The sequence below is a fragment of the Lithobates pipiens genome, unplaced genomic scaffold (assembly GCF_037356315.1).
Source record: "Lithobates pipiens isolate NorthernLeopardFrog02 unplaced genomic scaffold, aLitPip1_a1.2 Scaffold_30, whole genome shotgun sequence".
Lineage (NCBI taxonomy): Eukaryota > Metazoa > Chordata > Amphibia > Anura > Ranidae > Lithobates > Lithobates pipiens.
In genome coordinates this window covers 29,298,780-29,324,528 of record NW_027507791.1, presented here as the reverse complement: position 1 = coordinate 29,324,528, position 25,749 = coordinate 29,298,780, and the positions used below count along the sequence as shown (strand labels likewise).

The following is a 25,749-nucleotide window of genomic DNA, read 5'->3' as shown; positions in this document are numbered from 1 at the left end:
CTTCCCCGCCGCAGCCATGGCCAACATTCTAACTGCCATTCGGCAGATCATCGAGACCTTCCACCGCTACAGCAGCGAGAGCGCCCCCTGCGACACGCTGAATATGGAGGAATTTAACAAACTCGTCCAGACGCAGTTTGCCGATGTCATAGAGGTAATGAAGTCGCCACCTGGTGGCACAGTGGAGAACGGCGCCATTTTATACTAACCGGGGCAATTTTTTAATATTATTGTTAAAATCAGCAGTTTTAAAAAAAAATTATGTAGAACCCACAAACATTATATATTTTCTTAAGGAAGAGGCTTTGTAAAATAAAAGGGCGGTGGTCGCCATTTTTTTTATGTAGGATGCTATTTGCACAATTTTAATTAAATAATTAGGAATGAAAAATTAGGGGAAAAAAATAATTTTGGTTTTAAACACAAAATAACACCCGCTTTTTGGGGTAAAAGATTAGGGCTGTGTTGAGTAAATAGACAACAAATATGTCAATTGCACGTGCCCATAAAAAGGTGCCCAATATTTTTATTGCTTTTTAAATTATTTTAAAATTATTTTAATTTATTTAATTACAATTATTATTTTAATTCTTTAGTTGATTTTTTCCACATTTTGTTATGTTACAGCCTTATCCCAAAATGGATTAAATTAATAATTTTCCTCAAAATTCTACAAACATCCCCCATAATGACAATGTAAGAGAAGTTTGTTGAAATCTTTTCAAATTTATTAAAAATAAAAAAGGAAAAAATCCCATGTACATAAGTATCACAGGCTCCTCCCATGTACATAAGTATCACCGACTCCTCCTATGTACATAAGTATCACAGGCCCCTCCCATGTACATAAGTATCACAGGCTCCTCCCATATTCATCACAGGCTCCTCCCACGTACATAAGTATCACAGGCTCCTCCCATGTCCATAAGTATCACAGGCTCCTCCTAGGTACATATGTATCACAGGCTCCTCCCATATTCATCACAGGCTCCTCCCATGTACATATGTATCACAGGCTCCTCCCATATTCATCACAGGCTCCTCCCATGTACATAAGTATCACAGGCTCCTTCCATGTACATAAGTATCACAGGCTCCTCCCATGTACATAAGTATCACAGGCTCCTCCCATGTACATAAGTATCACCGGCTCCTCCCATGTACATAAGTATCACAGGCCCCTCCCATGTACATAAGTATCACAGGCTCCTCCCATATTCATCACAGGCTCCTCCCATGTACATAAGTATCACAGGCTCCTTCCATGTACATAAGTATCACAGGCTCCTCCCATGTACATTAGTATCACAGGCTCCTCCCATGTACATAAGTATCACAGGCTCCTCCCATATTCATCACAGGCTCCTCCCATGTACATAAGTATCATAGACTCCTTCCATGTACATAAGTCTATGGACTGGTGACATCAGGAGCTCAGTGTGGATTCCTCTATTGAATGTTGAATGTTGAGAGGACCAATCATGGGCAGTTCTAATATGTTCCTTTGATGTGGTGCACCATCCAGATCATGGAGCAGTGCTGGGACTTGTGGTTCCTCTGAGGGGGGAGGGTGGGGGGTAGTAGTAGGTGAGCAGGTCTGGGACTTGTGGTTCCTCTGAGGGGTAGGTGAGCAGGTCTGGGACTTGTGGTTCCTCTGAGGGGGTAGTCAGGGGAGGAGAAGTTGAGCAGATGAGGTCGGTACCGCCAAGCCTGCATCGGGCTCCACCAATCCAGCAGATCACCTCCCTCCCAGTGCCCCTCCCATGGTTGCTATGAGTTACAGGAAAGGCTCTCTCCCAGGGCCCCTCTGCACCTCTCTTCCATGACTGCAGTCTGTCCTGCAGATCCGGTCCCAGAAAGTCGGGGAACCCGGGCACTAGTGGAGGTGCCGATCGCTTAACCCCCTCCACTATCATAGGAGCCATGTCACCCATCTCCTGGCTGGTTGGGTGCTTTAAGCAATGTTCCCCTGGACAGCCCTCTGTGTGTCTGACTAGGTATTGCATCTTCCTCCAGCCCCGCCCCTCGCTGCATTGGCATCTTCCTCCAGCCCCGCCCCTCGCTGCATTGGCATCTTCCTCCAGCCCCGCCCCTCGCTGCATTGGCATCTTCCTCCGAGCCCCGCCCCTCGCTGTACATAAGTATCACAGGCTCCTTCCATGTACATAAGTATCACAGGCTCCTCCCATGTACATTAGTATCACAGGCTCCTCCCATGTACATAAGTATCACAGGCTCCTCCCATGTACATAAGTATCACAGACTCCTCCCATGTACATAAGTATCACAGACTCCTCCCATGTACATAAGTATCACAGGCTCCTCCCATGTACATAAGTATCACAGGCTCCTCCCATGTACATAAGTATCACAGGCTCCTCCCATATTCATCACAGGCTCCTCCCATGTACATTAGTATCACAGGCTCCTCCCATGTACATTAGTATCACAGGCTCCTCCCATGTACATAAGTATCACAGGCTCCTCCCATGTACATAAGTATCACAGGCTCCTCCCATGTACATAAGTATCACAGGCTCCTCCCATATTCATCACAGGCTCCTCCCATGTACATTAGTATCATAGGCTCCTTCCATGTATTTTTTTTATTTTTAATAGAGTGCAAACAAAAACAAATTAATTTAACCTCCTCCCACCCGCCCTGTAGCCGAATGACGGCCTTAGAGTGGGCGGGTTCCTTCGCCTGGCCGTCCCCGGACGCCCTTGTGTTTACTTCCGCAATGCGCGCCGCCGGGGGCGCGCATCGCGGAAGTATTGTATTCGCCGTGTCTCCCGGAGACAGGCAAATACAGATCGCCGTGAACGGCCAATCAAAGCGGCCGTTCACAGCGCGATAACAGCTGCCAATGGGAGATGATCTCAAATGTAAACATATGAGATCAACTCCCATTGCCGTGTCTCTCCCTCCTCACACAGAGACAGCGTGTGAGGAGGGAGAGCGATCTGTGTGTCAGCCCCAGTGCCATCTGTCAGCCCCAGTGCCATGTGTCAGCCCCAGTGCCAGTGCCATCTGTCAGCCCCAGTGCCATGTGTCAGCCCCAGTGCCAGTGCCATCTGTCAGCCCCAGTGCCATGTGTCAGCCCCAGTGCCAGTGCCATCTGTCAGCCCCAGTGCCATGTGTCAGCCCCAGTGCCAGTGCCATCTGTCAGCCCCAGTGCCATCTGTCAGCCCCAGTGCCAGTGCCATCTCTCAGCCCAGTGCCATCTGTCAGCCCAGTGCCATCTGCCAGTAGTGCCAGTGCCGCCTGCCAGCACCAGTGCCGCCTGCCATCAGCCCCAGTGCCGTCAGCCCCAGTGCCGCCAGCGCCAGTGCCACCTGCCAGCCCCAGTGCCATCCGTCAGCCCCAGTGCCATCCGTCAGCCCCAGTGCCGTCAGTGCCGTCAGCCCCAGTGCCGCCAGTGCCGTCAGCCCCAGTGCCACCTGCCAGTGGTAACTGCCAGCACCAGTGCCACCTGCCAGCGCCAGTGCCACCTGCCAGCGCCAGTGCCATCCGTCAGTCCCAGTGCTGTCAGCCCCAGTGCCGTCAGTGCCGCCAGTGCCAGTGCCACCTGCCAGCGCCAGTGCCACCTGCCAGCGCCAGTGCCATCCGTCAGCCCCAGTGCCGCCAGTGCCAGTGCCGCCAGTGCCACCTGCCAGTGCCACCTGCCACCACCAGTGCCGCCAGTGCCAGTGCCGCCAGTGCCACCTGCCAGCGCCAGTGCCACCTGCCAGCGCCAGTGCCATCCGTCAGCGCCAGTGCCGTCAGCCCCAGTGCCGCCAGTGCCACGTGCCAGTGCCACGTGCCAGTGCCACCTGCCAGTGCCAGTGCCACCTGCCAGTGCCACCTGCCAGTGCCATCCGTCAGCCCCAGTGCCGTCAGCCCCAGTGCCGCCAGTGCCAGTGCCACCTGCCAGCGCCACCTGCCAGTGCTATCTGCCAGCCGCAGTGCCATCTGCCAGCCCCATTTGCCAGAGCAATTAGCCAGAGCAAATAGCCAGCACCATCTACCAGTGCCATCTGCCAGTGCCAGCCCCAGTGCCAGCCCCAGTGCCATCTGTCAGCGACATCTGCCAGCCCCATCTGTCAGCCCCATCTGTCAGCCCCATCTGCCTCCAGTGCCATCTGCCTCCAGTGCCATCTGTCAGTGCCACGTGTCGTCAGTGCCACGTGTTGTCAGTGCCACGTGGGGTCACTTTGTGGGCATTTCCATTGTCCTGGTGCTCCAGGGCCTTCAAAACTGTAATAGGTGGTTGAGAAATAAGATGTGTAATTTATGCTCCTAGAACGCCTGATGGTGCTATTTCAATATTGGGCCTCTGTATGTGGCCAGGCTGTGTAAACGTCTCACACATTTGGTATCGTTATACTCAGGAGGAGGAGCAGAACGTATTTTGGGGTGTCATTTGTGGTATACACATGCCACGTGAGAGAAATAACCTATTACATTGAAAATTTTGTGAGAAAAAATAAAAATAAAAAAATCTTCATTTTGCAAAGAATTGTGGGAAAAAGATGACAACATCAAAAAGCTCACTATGCCTCTTACTAAATACCTTGGAATGTCTACTTTCAAAAAAGGGGTGATTTGGGGGGTATTTGTACTTTCCTGACTTGTTCGGGTCACAAGAAATGAGATCGGCCACCAGTACATCAGATGTGATCAATTTTTTATGATTCGCACCACAGCTTGTAGACTCTCCAACTTTCAGATAGACCAAATAATATCCACTAATTTGGGTTCTTTGTACCAGAGATATGTAGCAGTATAAATTGTGGCCAAAATGTATGAAAAAAAAATTATAATTTGCAAAATTTTATCACAGAAACAAAGAAATATGCGTTTTTTTTCAAAATTTTCGGTCTTTTTTCATTTATAGCGCAAAAAATAAAAACCCCAGAGGTGATCAAATACCACCAAAAGAAAGCTCTATTTGTGGGAAAAAAAGGACACAAAATTCATTTGGGTACAGTGTTGCATGACTGAGTAATTGTCATTCAAAGTGGGAGAGCGCCAAAAGCTGAAAATTGGTCTGGTCAGGAAGGGTGTTTAAGTGCCCAGTAAGCAAGTGGTTAATCCATTTTGGATTAAAGTGGTGTTGCCACCAAAAAAAAAAAATTGCTTAAAATTCATAAAAAATAAAATAAAAAAAAAGAATTATTGGAAAAATAAGTATTTGTAGCTGCTGACTTTGAATTTTTTTTTTGAAAAAATGTTCTGAAAGATCGGATTTTTCGCCAACCTGGACTTAAAGGCTGTATCATAACAAAATGTGGAAAAAGTGCGCTGTAAATATAAATTGATAAAAATAATAAACTTTAAATGTTGATATTTATTATACATTTATAAATATTAAAATAAAAATGATAAATTTTTAATTAATTGTCACATTGCTAATGGTAATATTTATTATACATTTATAAATATTATAAATTTAAATTTAAATTGTTAATTTATTACAATGAATTATTAATATATATTTGTGAATATTCATGAATACATAATAATTAATATTAATAAATTAATTCATAAATATTTATTTATAACAATTACAAAATATTTTTTTATTTCAATTATTATTTTAATTATTTAATTTTATAATTTTTTTTCTCTTTTACACATTTACATTTTTTATTTTTTTGGATTATATGTACTACAGTCTTTGATGCGCACCTCGCGCATTTTTTTTAAACTCTAATATGTGTGCAGTGGCAACCACAGTTTTTTTTAAATAAATGATAATATGTATTATACATTTATAAATATTATAAATGAACATTTTTAATTTATTATAATTAGCTATTAATATGTATTTAGGAATATTAATTAATACATAATAATGAATTAATATTAATATATTAATTCATAAATATTTATTTATAACAATTAAAAAAAAATGTTATTGCAATTATTATTTTAATTATTTAATTTTATTACTTTTTTTTTCCTTTTACATGTTTGGAATTGTTTATTTATTATTTTTGGATCATATGTACTACAGTCTTTGCTGCGCACCCCAGTCCATTTTTTCTTAACTCTAATATGTGTGCAGTGGCAACCACTATTTTTTTTTTAAATAAATGGTAATATGTATTATACATTTATAAATATTATAAATTAACATTTTTAATTTATTATAATTAGATATTAATATGTATTTAGGAATATTAATTAATACATAATAATGAATTAATATTAATATATGAATTCATAAATATTTATTTATAACAATTTAAAAAAAAATTTATTGCAATTATTATTTAAATTATTTAATTTTTTTTTTCCTTTTACATGTTTGGAATTGTTTATTTATTATTTTTGGATCATATGTACTACAGTCTTTGCTGCACACCCCAGTCCATTTTTTCTTAACACCTAATATGTGTGCAGTGGCAACCACTATTTTTTTTTAAATAAATGGTAATATGTATTATACATTTATAAATATTATAAATGAACATTTTTAATTTATTATAATTAGTTATTCATATGTATTTAGGAATATTAATTAATACATAATAATAAATTAATATTAATATTAATATATTAATTCATAAATATTTATTTATAACAATTAAAAAAAATGTTATTGCAATTATTATTTTAATTATTTAATTTTATTACTTTTTTTTTCATGTTTGGAATTGCTTATTTATTATTTTTGTATCATATGTACTACAGTCTTTGCTGCACACCCCAGTCCATTTTTTCTTAACCCTAATATGTGTGCAGTGGCAACCACAATTTTTTTTTTAATAAATGGTAATATGTATTATACATTTATAAATATTATAAATGAACATTTTTAATTTATTATAATTAGTTATTCATATGTATTTAAGAATATTAATTAATACATAACAATTAATTAATTAATATTAATATATTAATTCATAAATATTTATTTATAACAATTAAAAAAAAATGTTATTGCAATTATTATTTTCATTATTTAATTTTATTACTTTTTTTTTTTCATGTTCGAATTGTTTATTTATTATTTTTGGATCATATGTACTACAGTTTTTGCTGCGCACCCCAGTCCATTTTTTCTTAACCCTAATATGTGTGCAGTGGCAACCAGTTTTTTTTTTTTTTTTAATAAATGTTAATATTTATTATACATTTATAAATATTATAAATGAACATTTTTCATTTATTATAATTAGGTATTCATATGTATTTAGGAATATTAATGAATACATAATAATGAATTAATATTACTATATGAATTCATAAATATTTATTTATAACAATTAAAAAAAAATTATTGCAATTATTATTTTAATTATTTAATTTTATTACTTTTTTTTTTCCTTTTACATGTTTGGAATTGTTTATTTATAATTTTTGGATCATATGTACTACAGTCTTTGCTGCACACCCCAGTCCATTTTTTCTTAACTCTAATATGTGTGCAGTGGCAACCACTGTTTTTTGTTTTGTTTTTTGTAAATAAATGTTAATATTTATTATACATTTATACATTTTGTAAAGGAAAATGAAAACTTTTAATTAATTATAATTAATTTGTAAATATGTATTTATGATTAATAGTTAATACATAATAATTAATATTAATATATTAACTCATAAGTATTTATTTATAATAAATATTTATTTATTGCAATCATTAGTTTAATTATTTAATATTATATTTTTTTTCTTTTACACGTTTTAAATTTTTTTTTTTTTTTTTTCATACTACTGTTGTCACAAGGGGCTAATAAGCCCCCCTATGTGATAGCATGGGCAGGTAACATAAGGAGTTTATTAAACCCCCTGATTGCCATGCCTTCCAAAAAAGCTAATAAAGCACAAAACTTTTAAAATAAATAATAAAATAAATAAATAAATCATAAAAAAAAAAAAAAAAAAAAATAATGACATCAAGTGGTTAAAGAAATATAATATTAAACTTTGCCCTACTTAAAGGTGCTATTTATATATAAATATAGGGAGTGTGATTTAAATTTACCTGCACAACCGGATAACATCGGAGAAATATTTTGGGATTTTTTTTTTTTTTTTTTTTTCATAGGGTGTTTCCCAGACTTGTGAGGGTGTGACATTTATAGGGTGTAACTGTTCAACCTCACTAAACAAAGGAGGAAAAATCTGCAACTCCAGATAGCTGCAGCGCCAATATTGATGACGGAAAAAAATATATATATATATTTTGTGTGATTATTGGTTCAAGGGCGTGCGGACCGCGAGAAAAAAAGACACCAAAAATTGAAAATTTTGGATCAAAAACTTACCGTAATTTTCCCTTCCTGACGCCAAACCACGGCAGATTATTAGTGACTCTTCTCCACTCCCTCAGGACCAGTGCATAGCATAAAAAAAAGGAGTGGTTAGACGCCCCCCCCCCCTCCCCCACCCCCATTCTTGTTGGTGATCACAGAGGTCAGACGTTTCTTGTAGGTGGTGATGAGGTTTCCACATCTCAGGAGGGATTTTCTCCTCTCTTCTCTACAGATCTTCTCTAAATCCTGAAGGTTTCTTGGCAACTTGAAGTTTCATCTCCTCCATACATTTTCTCGCACGTTGAATGACAATTGTGCGGTCATGCTACACTGTACTCATATGACATTTTTAATAGTGCCCCATCATTGGTGTCAGTGGGAGGAATAGTGTCCCATCATTGGTATCAGTGGGAGGAATAGTGTCCCATCATTGGTGTCAGTGGGAGGAATAGTGCCCCATCATTGGTGTCAGAGGGAGGAATAGTGTCCCATCATTGGTGTCAGTGGGAGGAATAGTGCCCCATCATTGGTGTCAGTGGGAGGAATAGTGTCCCATCATTGGTATCAGTGGGAGGAATAGTGTCCCATCATTGGTGTCAGTGGGAGGAATAGTGTCCCATCATTGGTATCAGTGGGAGGAATAGTGCCCCATCATTGGTGTCAGAGGGAGGAATAGTGCCCCATCATTGGTATCAGTGGGGGGAATAGTGCCCCTTCATTGGTGTCAGTGGGAGGAATAGTGCCCCATCATTGGTGTCAGTGGGAGGAATACTGCCCCATCATTGGTGTCAGTGGGAGGAATAGTGCCCCGTCATTGGGAGGAATAGTGCCCCATCATTGGTGTCAGTGGGAGGAATAATGCCCCATCATTGGTGTTTGTGGGAGGAATAGTGCCCCATCATTGGTGTTTGTGGGAGGAATAGTGCCCCATCATTGGTGTCAGTGGGAGGACTAGTGCCCCATCATCGGTGTCAGTGGGAGGAATAGTGCCCCATCATTGGTGTCAGTGGGAGGAATAGTGCCCCATTATTGGTGTCAGTGGGAGGAATAGTGCCCCATCATTGGTGTCAGGAGGAGGAATAGTGCCCCATCATTGGTGTCAGTGGGAGGAATAGTGCCCCATTATTGGTGTCAGTGGGAGGAATAGTGCCCCATCATTGGTGTCAGGAGGAGGAATAGTGCCCCATCATTGGTGTCAGTGGGAGGACTAGTGCCCCATCATTGGTATCAGTGGAAGGAATAGTGCCCCATCATTGGTGTCAGAGGGAGGAATAGTGCCCCATCATTGGTATCAGTGGGGGGAATAGTGCCCCTTCATTGGTGTCAGTGGGAGGAATAGTGCCCCATCATTGGTGTCAGTGGGAGGAATACTGCCCCATCATTGGTGTCAGTGGGAGGAATAGTGCCCCGTCATTGGGAGGAATAGTGCCCCATCATTGGTGTCAGTGGGAGGAATAATGCCCCATCATTGGTGTTTGTGGGAGGAATAGTGCCCCATCATTGGTGTTTGTGGGAGGAATAGTGCCCCATCATTGGTGTCAGTGGGAGGACTAGTGCCCCATCATCGGTGTCAGTGGGAGGAATAGTGCCCCATCATTGGTGTCAGTGGGAGGAATAGTGCCCCATTATTGGTGTCAGTGGGAGGAATAGTGCCCCATCATTGGTGTCAGGAGGAGGAATAGTGCCCCATCATTGGTGTCAGTGGGAGGACTAGTGCCCCATCATTGGTGTCAGTGGGAGGAATAGTGCCCCATCATTGGTGTCAGTGGGAGGAATAGTGCCCCATCATTGGTGTCAGGAGGAGGAATAGTACCCTGTCTTTGCTGTCAGTGAAAGGAATTATTGCCCCAAGGGCCAGCTAAAGGCAAGCAAAGGGCCAGACCCCCCGCTTTAGAGAATCAAACGTTCTCAAGGTGCCATTTTCGCAGGTTTGGTTGAGGTACTTAATCTCCCTGGAAGCCCAAACATTGGGATCTGAGATGGTGAAAAATTCAGGCAGTGTGGGGCTCAACCATAGCGGGGTATTGGGAAACCAACCACTAGGCACACAGGGATGCCATGAAGTCCAAGCCTTAATAATTGCCTTCACCGAAGTTGTTAAACAGTAAGGGGCTCAGACCCCCATATAAGGAAGATTCCATAAATATCCTAGATAGGCCGCTTCTAATACCACCGAGGTCATAGTATCATCAACCATCAGCCAATTATAGGCATGGGATAGAAGGGAGGCAATGGCAATAAGTATATAAATCTGGTCAAGCAAGGCCATCTTGCCATGTTGGCAGCCATTGTAGGCTTTCTATTGATGGTGGTATTCTGGTGTTGGATGAAATAGTTTCCTACTTCTTGGTTTTTGACACCACAGACGGTTATGGGCCTGAGTCCTGATTTGTTATCTTTATTCCTTCTTTCAGAATTCCAATGACCCCCAGACCATCAAAATAATCCTTAAAACCTTGGATGTGAACAAAGATGGCGTGGTGGACTTTCAAGAGTTCCTGGACCTCGTGTCCAAAGTCGCCGTCGCTTATTTTCAAGCCCTGAAGACCAAGGAAGGCTGCGACATTTGTGCTTCCAGGAAAGGACCACAGACATCAACTGCTGCAGCTTCCAAACCACCACAAAGCCAAGCAGAGTCGGACCATGGCCAGGTTCAAACTCAAAAGCAAGAGGTGACCACAAAGGAAGGTTCCGCTCAGAAGCAGGATCTTTCTGGTCAGGAAAAACTACAAGAGAAACATCACTCTGTTCATAAGAAAGATCTTGGACAAGATACAAAACAGAAACAAGATCTCACCACTAAAGAAGATCCCCTCCAGAAGGTACCCACCAAGAAGACAGACCCCACATCTAAACCAGACCCAACTCAAAAGCTAGACCTAACCAAGGAAAAAGAGCCAGTGCAGAAACAAGACCCGGCACAGAAAGATGACCCAACATTGACCGAACAATCAACAAGTACAAGACCAGTAAAAGACCAAACACAGAAATCAGACTCAACCCAGAAAGACAAAACTACGCTGAAGCAAGACCAACCTCAGCCAACCGGCGCAACCAAGAAACAAGAGATAAAATTAACAAAAGACTCAGAAAACAAACAATGTCCCGCCCTGAAAGAAGACCCAACTGAGAAAGTAGAACCTAAACTGAAACTGGGCGAAACTGCAAAGCAAGACCGAGCTGAGAAGAAATATCCCAGTTGTCCACGTGATCCAGAAGAGAAACAATGCTCTGTATTTAAGCAGTACACCCAGAAGCAAGATCCCAAAGAGACGCCAAGAGACATAGTTCAGAAAGATGAACCAAAAGATAAACATGAGTCAACCCAAAAAGAAGACCCAACAAAGACACTAGACCCTGGGAAAAAACAAGATCTTAAAGACAAACAAACCCCAATCCTCAAACAAGAACCAACCCTCAAAGAAGACCCAACAAAGACACTAGACCCTGGGAAAAAACAAGATCTTAAAGACAAACAAGCCCCAATCATCAAACAAGAACCAACCCTCAAGCAAGACCCAGTTCTAAAAGAAGACCCAACCCTCAAACAAGAACCAACCCTCAAAGAAGACCCAACAAAGACCCTTGACCCTGGGAAAAAACAAGATCTTAAAGATAAACAAGCCCCAATCATCAAACAAGAACCAACCCTCAAACAAGACCCAGTTCTAAAAGAAGACCCAACCCTCAAACAAGGTCTATCCGTCAAACAAGATCCATCCCACAAAAAAGACCAAGATGAGAAGAAAAATCCCAGTTGTCCACGTGATCCAGAAGAGAAACAATGCTCTGTATTTAAGCAGTACACCCAGAAGCAAGATCCCAAAGTGACGCCAAGAGACATAGTCCAGAAAGATGAACCAAAGGAGAAACAAGAGTCAACCCAAAAAGAAGACCCAACAAAGACACTAGACCCTGGGAAAAAACAAGATCTTAAAGACAACAAGGCCCCAATCCTCAAACAAGAACCAACCCTCAAAGAAGACCCAACAAAGACACTAGACCCTGGGAAAAAACAAGATCTTAAAGACAAACAAGCCCCAATCCTCAAACAAGAACCAACCCTCAAGCAAGACCCAGTTCTAAAAGAAGACCCAACCCTCAAACAAGGTCTATCCATCAAACAAGATCCATCCTACAAAAAAGACCAAGATGAGAAGAAAAATCCCAGTTGTCCACGTGATCCAGAAGAGAAACAATGCTCTGTATTTAAGCAGTACACCCAGAAGCAAGATCCCAAAGAGACGCCAAGAGACATAGTTCAGAAAGATGAACCAAAAGATAAACATGAGTCAACCCAAAAAGAAGACCCAACAAAGACACTAGACCCTGGGAAAAAACAAGATCTTAAAGACAAACAAGCCCCAATCCTCAAACAAGAACCAACCCTCAAGCAAGACCCAGTTCTAAAAGAAGACCCAACCCTCAAACAAGGTCTATCCGTCAAACAAGATCCATCCCACAAAAAAGACCAAGATGAGAAGAAATATCCCATTTGTCCACGTGATCCAGAAGAGAAACAATGCTCTGTATTTAAGCAGTACACCCAGAAGCAAGATCCCAAAGAGACGCCAAGAGACATAGTTCAGAAAGATGAACCAAAAGATAAACATGAGTCAACCCAAAAAGAAGACCCAACAAAGACACAAGACCCTGGGAAAAAACAAGATCTTAAAGACAAACAAGCCCCAATCCTCAAACAAGAACCGACCCTCAAAGAAGACCCAACAAAGACACTAGACCCTGGGAAAAAACAAGATCTTAAAGACAAACAAACCCCAATCCTCAAACAAGAACCAACCCTCAAGCAAGACCCAGTTCTAAAAGAAGACCCAACCCTCAAACAAGAACCAACCCTCAAAGAAGACCCAACAAAGACACTAGACCCTGGGAAAAAACAAGATCTTAAAGACAAACAAGCCCCAATCCTCAAACAAGAACCAACCCTCAAGCAAGACCCAGTTCCAAAAGAAGACCCAACCCTCAAACAAGGTCTATCCGTCAAACAAGATCCATCCCACAAAAAAGACCAAGATGAGAAGAAAAATCCCAGTTGTCCGCGAGATCCAGAAGAGAAACAATGCTCTGTATTTAAGCAGTACACCCAGAAGCAAGACCCCAAAGAGACGCCAAGAGACATAGTTCAGAAAGATGAACCAAAAGATAAACATGAGTCAACCCAAAAAGAAGACCCAACAAAGACACTAGACCCTGGGAAAAAACAAGACCTTAAAGACAAACAAGCCCCAACCCTCAAACAAGAACCAACCCTCAAAGAAGACCCAACAAAGACACTAGACCCTGGGAAAAAACAAGATCTTAAAGACAAACAAGCCCCAATCCTCAAACAAGAACCAACCCTCAAGCAAGACCCAGTTTCAAAAGAAGACCCAACCCTCAAACAAGGTCTATCCGTCAAACAAGATCCATCCCACAAAAAAGACCAAGATGAGAAGAAAAATCCCAGTTGTCCACGTGATCCAGAAGAGAAACAATGCTCTGTATTTAAGCAGTACACCCAGAAGCAAGATCCCAAAGAGACGCCAAGAGACATAGTCCAGAAAGATGAACCAAAAGATAAACATGAGTCAACCCAAAAAGAAGATCAGACCAAAAAACAAGATGCTAAAGAAACTCAAAGTTCTACAGAGAAGCAAAATTCAAAGGCGAAACATGACCCCCCCTCAGAAGAAGACCCAAAAAGGAAACATGGGCAAACCCAAGACAAGGACAATAAAGACTCAACTCAAAAACAAAATCAGAATAGTAAAACCCTGAAACAAGACCCAGCATACAAACAAGACCCAGGACTTCAAACAGACTCTACCCTGGCAAAAGACCAAACTCAGAAAAAAGATTCACCACAGAAGCAAAGTCCAACCCAGATTCCAAGCTTCACACTGAAGCCAGACCCAGGACAGGCCCAGAAACAAGAATCCACCATGAAACAAGACACAAGCCAGAAGCAAGAACAGACCCAGAAACAAGACCAGACCCAGAAACGAGACCAGACCCAGAAGCAAGATCAGGCCCTGAAAGAAGACCTCACCCAGAAACAAGACCCCACACAGAATCAAGACCAGACCCAGAAACAAGACTCCAATAAGAACACATTCTCAATTATTAAGCTAAACTTAATCCCGATACAGTACTGCAGCACTACACCGCAACAAGACCCAACTAAGAAACTGGACCTAAACAAACAAGAAGACTCCACCCAGAAGCAAGACCAAGTCCAGAAAGCTGTCTCTTCTCAGAAACCAGACCCAGCCCAGAAAGAAGATTCACAACAGAAGCAAAGCCTAAGCCAGATTCCGGGCTTCACACAGAAACTAGACCACGGACAGAGCCAGAAATATGAGTCCACCCAAAAGCTGGACACCACCCAAAAACAAGACTCCACCCAGAAACAAGACCAGACCCAGAAAGACTCCACTCATAAACAGGACACCACTCAGAAGCAAGACCAGACCACCCAAAAACAAGACCAGACCCAGAAAGACTCCACTCAGAAAAAGGATCAGACCCAGAAACAAGACCAGACACAGAAACAAGACTCAACCCAGAAACAGGACACCACCCAGAAAAAAGACCAGACCCAGAAAGACTCCACTCTTAAACAAGACACCACCCAGAAACAAGACCAGACCCAGAAACAAGACTCAATTCAGAAACAAGACCCGACCCACAAACAAGACTCCAGAGAGAAAAAAGACTCAATTCAGAAACAAGAGCCAACCCCGATGCAGTGCTCTGCACTGAAACAATACCCAACCCAAAAACAAGACTCCACTCAGAAACAAGACCAGACCCAGAAAGACTCCACTCATAAACAGGACACAACTCAGAAGCAAGATCAGACCACCCAAAAACAAGACCAGACCCAGAAAGACTCCACTCAGAAACAGGATCAGACCCAGAAACAAGACCAGACCAAGAAACAAGACTCCACTCAGAAACAGGACACCACCCAGAAACAAGACCAGACCCAGAAAGACTCCACTCATAAACAGGACACCACTAAGAAACAAGACCAGACCCAGAAAGACTCCACTCTTAAACAGGACCTCACCCAGAAACAAGACCAGACCCAGAAACAAGACTCAACCCAGAAACAAGACCAGGCCCAGAAAGACTCCACTCAGAAACAGGACACCACTCAGAAGCAAGACCAGACCACCCAAAAACAAGACCAGACCCAGAAAGACTCCACTCAGAAACAGGATCAGACCCAGAAACAAGACTCAACCCAGAAACAGGACACCACCCAGAAACAAGACCAGACCCAGAAAGACTCCACTCTTAAACAGGACCTCGCCCAGAAACAAGATCAGACCCAGAAACAAGACTCAAGCCTGAAACAAGACCAGACCCAGAAAGACTCCACTCATAAACAGGACACAACTCAGAAGCAAGACCAGACCACCCAAAAACAAGACCAGACCCAGAAAGACTTCACTCAGAAACAAGATCAGACCCATAAACAAGATCAGACCCACAAACAAGACTCCAGTGAGAAAAAAGACTCAATTCAGAAACAAGAGCCAACCCCAATGCAGTGCTCTTCACTGAAACAATACCCAACCCAAAAACAAGACTCCACTCAGAAACAAGACCAGACCCAGAAACAAGACTCAACCCAGAAACAAGACCAGACCCAGAAAGACTCCACTCAGAAACAGGAACAGACCAAGAAACAAGACCAGACCCAGAAAGACTCCACTCATAAACAGGACACCACTCAGAAACAAGACCAGACCACCCAAAAACAAGACCAGACCCAGAAAGACTCCACTCAGAAACAGGATCAGACCCAGATACAAGACCAGACCAAGAAACAAGACTCCACTCAGAAACAAGACCAGACTCAGAAAGACTCCACTCTTAAACAAGACACCACCCAGAAACAAGACCAGACCCAGAAACAAGACCAGGCCCAGAAAGACTTCACTCTTAAACAGGATCAGACACAGAAACAAGACACCACTCAGAAACAAGACCAAACCCAGAAAAAAGACTCCATTCAGAAACAAGACCCAATCCAAAAACAAGACCCCACTCAGAAACAAGACCACACCCAGAAACAAGACTCAACCCAGAAACAAGACCAGACCCAGAAAGACTCCACTCATAAACAGGACACAACACAGAAGCAAGATCAGACCACCCAAAAACAAGACCAGACCCAGAAAGACTCCACTCAGAAACAGGATCAGACCCAGAAACAAGACCAGACCAAGAAACAAGACTCCACTCAGAAACAGGACACCACCCAGAAACAAGACCAGACCCAGAAAGACTCCACTCTTAAACAGGACACCACTCAGAAACAAGACCAGACCCAGAAAGACTCCACTCTTAAACAGGACCTCACCCAGAAACAAGACTCAACCCAGAAACAAGACCAGACCCAGAAACAAGACTCCAGTGAGAAAAAAGACTCAATTCAGAAACAAGAGCCAACCCCGATGCAGTGCTCTACACTGAAACAATACCCAACCCAAAAACAAGACTCCACTCAGAAACAAGACCAGACCCAGAAAGACTCCACTCATAAACAGGACACAACTCAGAAGCAAGATCAGACCCCCCAAAAACAAGACCAGACCCAGAAAGACTCCACTCAGAAACAGGATCAGACCCAGAAACAAGACCAGACCCAGAAAGACTCCACTCTTAAACAGGACCTCACCCAGAAACAAGACTCAACCCAGAAACAAGACCAGGCCCAAAAAGACTCCACTCATAAACAGGACACCACTCAGAAGCAAGACCAGACCCAAAAAGACTCCACTAATAAACAGGACACCACTCAGAAACAAGACCAGACCCAAAAAGACTCCACTCATAAACAGGACACCACTCAGAAGCAAGACCAGACCACCCAAAAACAAGACCAGACCCAAAAAGACTCCACTCATAAACAGGACACCACTCAGAAGCAAGACCAGACCACCCAAAAACAAGACCAGACCCAGAAAGACTCCACTCAGAAACAGGATCAGACCCAGAAACAAGACCAGACCCAGAAACAAGACTCAACCCAGAAACAGGACACCACCAGGAAACAAGACCAGGCCCAGAAAGACTTCACTCTTAAACAGGATCAGACACAGAAACAAGACACCAATCAGAAACAAGACCAAACCCAGAAAAAAGACTCCATTCAGAAACAAGACCCAATCCAAAAACAAGACCCCACTCAGAAACAAGACCAGACCCAGAAACAAGACCAGACCCAGAAACAAGACTCAACCCAGAAACAAGACCAGACCCAGAAACAAGACTCAACCCAGAAACAAGACCAGACCCAGAAAGACTCCACTCATAAACAGGACACAACTCAAAAGCAAGATCAGACCACCCAAAAACAAGATCAGACCCAGAAAGACTCCACTCAGAAACAGGATCAGACCAAGAAACAAGACCAGACCCAGAAACAAGACCAGACCAAGAAACAAGACTCCACTCAGAAACAGGACACCACCCAGAAACAAGACCAGACCCAGAAAGACTCCACTCATAAACAGGACGCCACCCAGAAACAAGACCAGACCCAGAAAGACTCCACTCTTAAACAGGAACTCACCCAGAAACAAGACCAGACCCAGAAACAAGACTCAACCCAGAAACAAGACCCGACCCACAAACAAGACTCCAGTGAGAAAAAAGACTCAATTCATAAACAAGAGCCAACCCCGATGCAGTGCTCTGCACTGAAACAATACCCAACCCAAAAACAAGACTCCACTCAGAAACAAGACCAGACCCAGAAAGACTCCACTCTTAAACAGGACACCACTCAGAAGCAAGACCAGACCACCCAAAAACAAGACCAGACCCAGAAAGACTCCACTCAGAAACAGGATCAGACACAGAAACAAGACCAGACCAAGAAACAAGACTCCACCCAGAAACAAGACCAGACCCAGAAAGACTCCACTGTTAAACAAGACACCACCCAGAAACAAGACCAGACCCAGAAAGACTCCACTCTTAAACAGGATCAGACGCAGAAACAAGACACCACTCAGAAACAGGACACCATCCAGAAACAAGACCAAACCCAGAAAAAAGACTCCATTCAGAAACAAGACCCAACCCAAAAACAAGACCCCACTCAGAAACAAGACCAGACCCAGAAACAAGACTCAACCCAGAAACAAGACCAGACCCAGAAACAAGACTCAACCCAGAAACAAGACCAGACCCAGAAACAAGACTCCAGTGAGAAAAAAGACTCAATTCAGAAACAAGAGCCAACCCCGATGCAGTGCTCTGCACTGAAACAATACCCAACCCAAAAACAAGACTCCACTCAGAAACAAGACCAGACCCAGAAAGACTCCACTCAGAAACAGGACACAACTCAGAAGCAAGATCAGACCCCCCAAAAACAAGATCAGACCCAGAAAGACTCCACTCTTAAACAGGATCAGACCAAGAAACAGGACACCACCCAGAAACAAGACCAGACCCAGAAAGACTCCACTCATAAACAGGACACCACTCAGAAGCAAGACCAGACCACCCAAAAACAAGACCAGACCCAGAAAGACTCCACTCAGAAACAGGATCAGACACAGAAACAAGACCAGACCAAGAAACAAGACTCCACTCAGAAACAAGACCAGACCCAGAAAGACTCCACTCATAAACAGGACACCACTCAGAAGCAAGACCAGACCACCCAAAAACAAGACCAGACCCAGAAAGACTCCACTCAGAAACAGGATCAGACACAGAAACAAGACCAGACCAAGAAACAAGACTCCACTCAGAAACAAGACCAGACCCAGAAAGACTCCACTCATAAACAGGACACAACTCAGAAGCAAGATCAGACCCCCCCAAAACAAGACCAGACCCAGAAAGACTCCACTCTTAAACAGGATCAGACCAAGAAACATGACACCACCCAGAAACAAGACCAGACCCAGAAAGACTCCACTCATAAACAGGACACCACTCAGAAGCAAGACCAGACCACCCAAAAACAAGACCAGACCCAGAAAGACTCCACTCAGAAACAGGATCAGACACAGAAACAAGACCAGACCAAGAAACAAGACTCCACCCAGAAACAAGACCAGACCCAGAAAGACTCCACTCATAAACAGGACACCACTCAGAAGCAAGACCAGACCACCCAAAAACAAGACCAGACCCAGAAAGACTCCACTCAGAAACAGGATCAGACACAGAAACAAGACCAGACCAAGAAACAAGACTGCACCCAGAAACAAGACCAGACCCAGAAAGACTCCACTCTTAAACAGGATCAGACGCAGAAACAAGACACCACTCAGAAACAGGACACCATCCAGAAACAAGACCAAACCCAGAAAAAAGACTCCATTCAGAAACAAGACCCAACCCAAAAACAAGACCCCACTCAGAAACAAGACCAGACCCAGAAACAAGACCAGACCCAGAAACAAGACTCCAGTGAGAAAAAAGACTCAATTCAGAAACAAGAGCCAACCCCGATGCAGTGCTCTGCATTGAAACAATACCCAACCCAAAAACAAGACTCCACTCAGAAACAAGACCAGACCCAGAAAGACTCCACTCATAAACAGGACACAACTCAGAAACAAGATCAGACCCCCCAAAAACAAGACCAGACCCAGAAAGACTCCACTCTTAAACAGGATCAGACCAAGAAACAGGACACCACCCAGAAACAAGACCAGACCCAGAAAGACTCCACTCATAAACAGGATCAGACACAGAAACAAGACCAGACCCAGAAACAAGACCAGACCCAGAAAGACTCCACTGTTAAACAAGACACCACCCAGAAACAAGACCAGACCACCCAAAAACAAGACCAGACCCAGAAAGACTCCACTCAGAAACAGGATCAGACACAGAAACAAGACCAGACCCAGAAACAAGACCAGACCCAGAAAGACTCCACTGTTAAACAAGACACCACCCAGAACCAAGACCAGACCCAGAAAGACTCCACTCTTAAACAGGATCAGACGCAGAAACAAGACACCACTCAGAAACAGGACACCATCCAGAAACAAGACCAAACCCAGAAAAAAGACTCCATTCAGAAACAAGACCCAACCCAAAAACAAGACCCCACTCAGAAACAAGACCAGACCCAGAAACAAGACCCAACCCAAAAACAAGACTCCACTCAGAAACAAGACCAGACCCAAAAACAAGACTCAACCCAGAAACAAGACCAGACCCAAAAACAAGACTCAACCCAGAAACAAGACCAGACCCAGAAACAAGACTTAACCCAGAAACAAGACCAGACCCAGAAACAAGACCAGACCCAGAAACAAGACTTAACCCAGAAACAAGACCAGACCCAGAAACAAGACCAGACCCAGAAACAAGACTCCAGTGGGAAAAAAGACTCAATTCAGAAACAAGAGCCAACCCCGATGCAGTGCTCTGCACTGAAACAATACCCAACCCAAAAACAAGACTCCACTCAGAAACAAGACCAGACCCAGAAAGACTCCACTCATAAACAGGACACAACTCAGAAACAAGATCAGACCCCCCAAAAACAAGACCAGACCCAGAAAGACTCCACTCTTAAACAGGATCAGACCAAGAAACAGGACACCACCCAGAAACAAGACCAGACCCAGAAAGACTCCACTCATAAACAGGATCAGACACAGAAACAAGACCAGACCCAGAAACAAGACCAGACCCAGAAAGACTCCACTGTTAAACAAGACACCACCCAGAAACAAGACCAGACCACCCAAAAACAAGACCAGACCCAGAAAGACTCCACTCAGAAACAGGATCAGACACAGAAACAAGACCAGACCCAGAAACAAGACCAAACCCAGAAAAAAGACTCCATTCAGAAACAAGACCCAACCCAAAAACAAGACCCCACTCAGAAACAAGACCAGACCCAGAAACAAGACCCAACCCAAAAACAAGACTCCACTCAGAAACAAGACCAGACCCAAAAACAAGACTCAACCCAGAAACAAGACCAGACCCAAAAACAAGACTCAACCCAGAAACAAGACCAGACCCAGAAACAAGACTTAACCCAGAAACAAGACCAGACCCAGAAACAAGACCAGACCCAGAAACAAGACTTAACCCAGAAACAAGACCAGACCCAGAAACAAGACCAGACCCAGAAACAAGACTCCAGTGGGAAAAAAGACTCAATTCAGAAACAAGAGCCAACCCCGATGCAGTGCTCTGCACTGAAACAATACCCAACCCAAAAACAAGACTCCACTCAGAAACAAGACCAGACCCAGAAAGACTCCACTCATAAACAGGACACAACTCAGAAACAAGATCAGACCCCCCAAAAACAAGACCAGACCCAGAAAGACTCCACTCTTAAACAGGATCAGACCAAGAAACAGGACACCACCCAGAAACAAGACCAGACCCAGAAAGACTCCACTCATAAACAGGATCAGACACAGAAACAAGACCAGACCCAGAAACAAGACCAGACCCAGAAAGACTCCACTGTTAAACAAGACACCACCCAGAAACAAGACCAGACCACCCAAAAACAAGACCAGACCCAGAAAGACTCCACTCAGAAACAGGATCAGACACAGAAACAAGACCAGACCCAGAAACAAGACCAGACCCAGAAAGACTCCACTGTTAAACAAGACACCACCCAGAAACAAGACCAGACCCAGAAAGACTCCACTCTTAAACAGGATCAGACGCAGAAACAAGGCACCACTCAGAAACAGGACACCATCCAGAAACAAGACCAAACCCAGAAAAAAGACTCCATTCAGAAACAAGACCCAACCCAAAAACAAGACCCCACTCAGAAACAAGACCAGACCCAGAAACAAGACCCAACCCAAAAACAAGACTCCACTCAGAAACAAGACCAGACCCAAAAACAAGACTCAACCCAGAAACAAGACCAGACCCAGAAGCAAGACTCAACCCAGAAACAAGACCAGACCCAGAAACAAGACCAGACCCAGAAACAAGACTTAACCCAGAAACAAGACCAGACCCAGAAACAAGACCAGACCAAGAAACAAGACTCAACCCAGAAACAAGACCAGACCCAGAAAAAAGACTCCATTCAGAAACAAGACCCAACCCAAAAACAAGACCCCACTCAGAAACAAGACCAGACCCAGAAACAAGACTCAACCCAGAAACAAGACCAGACCCAGAAGCAAGACTCAAGCCAGAAACAAGACCAGACCCAGAAACAAGACTCAAGCCAGAAACAAGACCAGACACAGAAACAAGACCAGACCCAGAAAAAAGACTCCATTCAGAAACAAGACCCAACCCAAAAACAAGACCCCACTCAGAAACAAGACCAGACCCAGAAACAAGACTCAACCCAGAAAGAAGACCAGACTCAGAAGCAAGACTCAACCCAGAAACAAGACCAGACCCAGAAACAAGACCAGACCCAGAAACAAGACCAGACCCAGAAGCAAGACTCAAGCCAGAAACAAGACCAGACCCAGAAACAAGACCAGACCCAGAAACAAGACTCAAGCCAGAAACAAGACCAGACCCAGAAACAAGACACCACTCATAAAGAGGACACCACTCAGAAGCAAGACCAGACCACTCAAAAACAAGACAAAACCCAGAAAGACTTCACTCAGAAACAGGACACCATCCAGAAACAAGACCAGATACAGAAACAAGATATGACCCACAAACAAGACTCCAGTGAGAAAAAAGACTTTATTCAGAAACAAGACCCAACCCCGTTGCAGTGCTCTACCATGAAACAATATTTAACAAAGGAACTAGACTTGACCAAAAAACAAGACCCCATTCAGAAACAAGACCCAATCCAGAAGCCAGATTTTGATCACAAGTCAGACACAACCCAGAAAGAAGATCCACCACAGAAGCAAAGCCTAACCCAAGTTCCAGGCTTTACACAGAAACCAGACCCAGGGCAGAGCCAGAAACAAGACCAGAAGAAAGACCCCACCCAGAAACCAGACTCAACACAGAAACTGGATCCAACCCAGAAACAAGACCCAGCCCACAGGCAAGATCAATCTAAGAAGGATGACCAAATATTAAAGCAAGGCAGCACTGAGTATAAAAGCCTACCTGAGGGACAAGATCCAACACAGAAAGAAGACCCGTTAAAGAAACAAGAGCCCACACAAACACCAGGCCAAGGTCCTCAAGTCCTACAAAGGGATGACAAGACAAGACAGGTTGGACACACTGAAATACGTTATTCATATCACACAGAAGGTGATGCACCATCTCATCAGATATGGGGAACCAGTCAAGGTCCAGAAAATGTAGTTGATCAATATGCACATTCATTCCTAAAGGGCCAGCAACTTATTGACCATAGAGAGACAGTACCCTCAAGTTATATGCAATACACCACAGCGGGGCAGACCACCTCACAACAGATGCCTCAATTCTCTCAAGGGGATGACAAAACTGCCCAACAGACTGGACGTACTGAAACACATTATTCCTATACCTCAGAAGGTGATGCACCATCTCCCCAGATATGGGGAACCAGCTTCCCCCAGGGAGATAAAGATGATCCATACGCACATTCGTTTCTAAAGACCCAACAATACATTGACCATAGAGACACAGTGCCTTCAAGCTATGTCCAATACACCAGTGGAGGGCAGGACACCACACAGCAAATGACCCAACAAAAGAAGACCACACCTTGGCCAACCAATGAACCACACACCAGTGGAGGGCAGGACACCACACAGCAAATGACCCAACAAAATAAGACCACACCTTGGCCAACCCATGAACCACACACCAGTGGAGGGCAGGACACCACACAGCAAATGACCCAACAAAATAAGACCACAACTTGGTCAACCCATGAACAACACACCGGTGGAAATCTGGGTTCATCATCCGCACAGAGTCACCATGAAGCTGACCCACAAAAGCCAGACCAAAGCTCTTGTCATTATCCTTTGTATGAACTTGCTCGACAATCACCAACACTCCCAAGAAGTAAACAACCTTCAACAAAACCAAAAGAGTCTGCCGAAGAACCTCAAAAATCACCACCCCCATCCTCTGGAGTGAAAACTTCTAGTAATACCAGTTCTCAGAAGGAGGAGAAGCAAAAGTCCACTGGAAAGGCATTCAAATGGCCATGGAACTAAGCAAATGACCAAAGTTTGCAGCCCTGGATGGAGGTTGATCGCATGTCCTTGAAGGGTTGTTGAGTTACTTATTAATTTCTGCCTTTTTTTTTCACGGATTCTTGTCTTCCAATGAGTGTAATCCAACTACGTCATTCATTTAATTCACAATGAGTGCCCATTTTAAGCCAGACCTTCTCGAAACGTGGCTCATCCACCAGCAAACCAACCGTGCTATGACCATGATGACTGCAGGTCTCCGGTCAGTAACCCTGAACTTCCAAGTCTTAAATCTCCGACCTCAACTCCAATTTTTCCCATAACAGTTGCTGAAAAAGAAATGTAACCCTTTGCCGTGGTGGGATTCGGTAACAAATGTAGCATTTTTACTGAACCTCGACTTCTACTGAAGAACTCTAGTTGGAGTGATCAAAAGGGAAGGGGGGTGGCGATTCCCAAGCTATATAGTATTGTGGTTTCAAACTTGGAGGAGCACATTGGTTGGGCACCCTACACATCTATATAATGAGAGCCTATGGAAGGTGAGCTGGTTTGGACATTTATTGAGTTTCTTCAAACTGTGACCTTTATGTGAATGTAAGTACTGAATTATAATCCATTAGGTGTATGTTAATGGCTTCATTTAACGTGCAATAATAAAACAATGTATATGTGATATATATATATATGTATGTAATACTTGGTGTTGGTGTTCTATTTTATTAAAACGTTTATCAGCTTTTTTCGGTCTGTTGGTGTCTTTTGATCCAGGGAAGAGGTCTACTTCAGAGTTTCTGAACTCCCCCATTAAATATCTGTAGGGAAAACTTTTTTTCCCCTAGTTTTCAATGGAGTATAGGAGGGCTAGAAGAGTTGGGGGAGGGAAGGAAGGGTCTTTGTATTGGCTTTACCAGGACAAAACATGATGTTCTTACTGGAACAAGAGATGTGGAAATCTTCCAATAGGGATGCCCATTTCAATGGAGTATAGGAGGGCTAGAAGAGTTGGGGGAGGGTAGGAAGGGTCTTTGTATTGGCTTTACCAGGACAAAACATGATGTTCTTACTGATACAAGAGATGTGGAAATCTTCCAATAGGGATGCCCATTTCAATGGGGTATAGGAGGGCTAGAAGAGTTGGGGGTGGGGGGGTAGAGATCCCTCTCTCTCTTTGTATTGGCTTTACCAGGACAAAACATAAAGTTCTTACTGATACAAGAGATGTGGAAATCTTCCAATGGGGATGCCCATTTCAATGGAGTATAGGAGGGCTAGAAGAGTTGGGGGAGGGTAGGAAGGGTCTTTGTATTGGCTTTACCAGGACAAAACATGATGTTCATACTGGAGCAAGAGATGTGGAAATCTTCCAATGGGGATGCCCATTTCAATG

General features: G+C 43.5%; 1 protein-coding gene across 1 annotated transcript; it reads left to right on the top strand.

Annotated features, from left to right (window-relative positions):
• On the top strand, positions 1-25,101 carry LOC143942514 (uncharacterized). The gene is made up of 2 exons (XM_077463827.1): positions 1-154; positions 10,662-25,101. Exons 1-2 carry the CDS (start codon positions 17-19, stop codon positions 24,378-24,380), a joined length of 13,857 nt encoding a protein of 4,618 aa, XP_077319953.1. The 5' UTR covers positions 1-16; the 3' UTR covers positions 24,381-25,101.
• Positions 25,102-25,749: the final 648 nt, after the last annotated feature.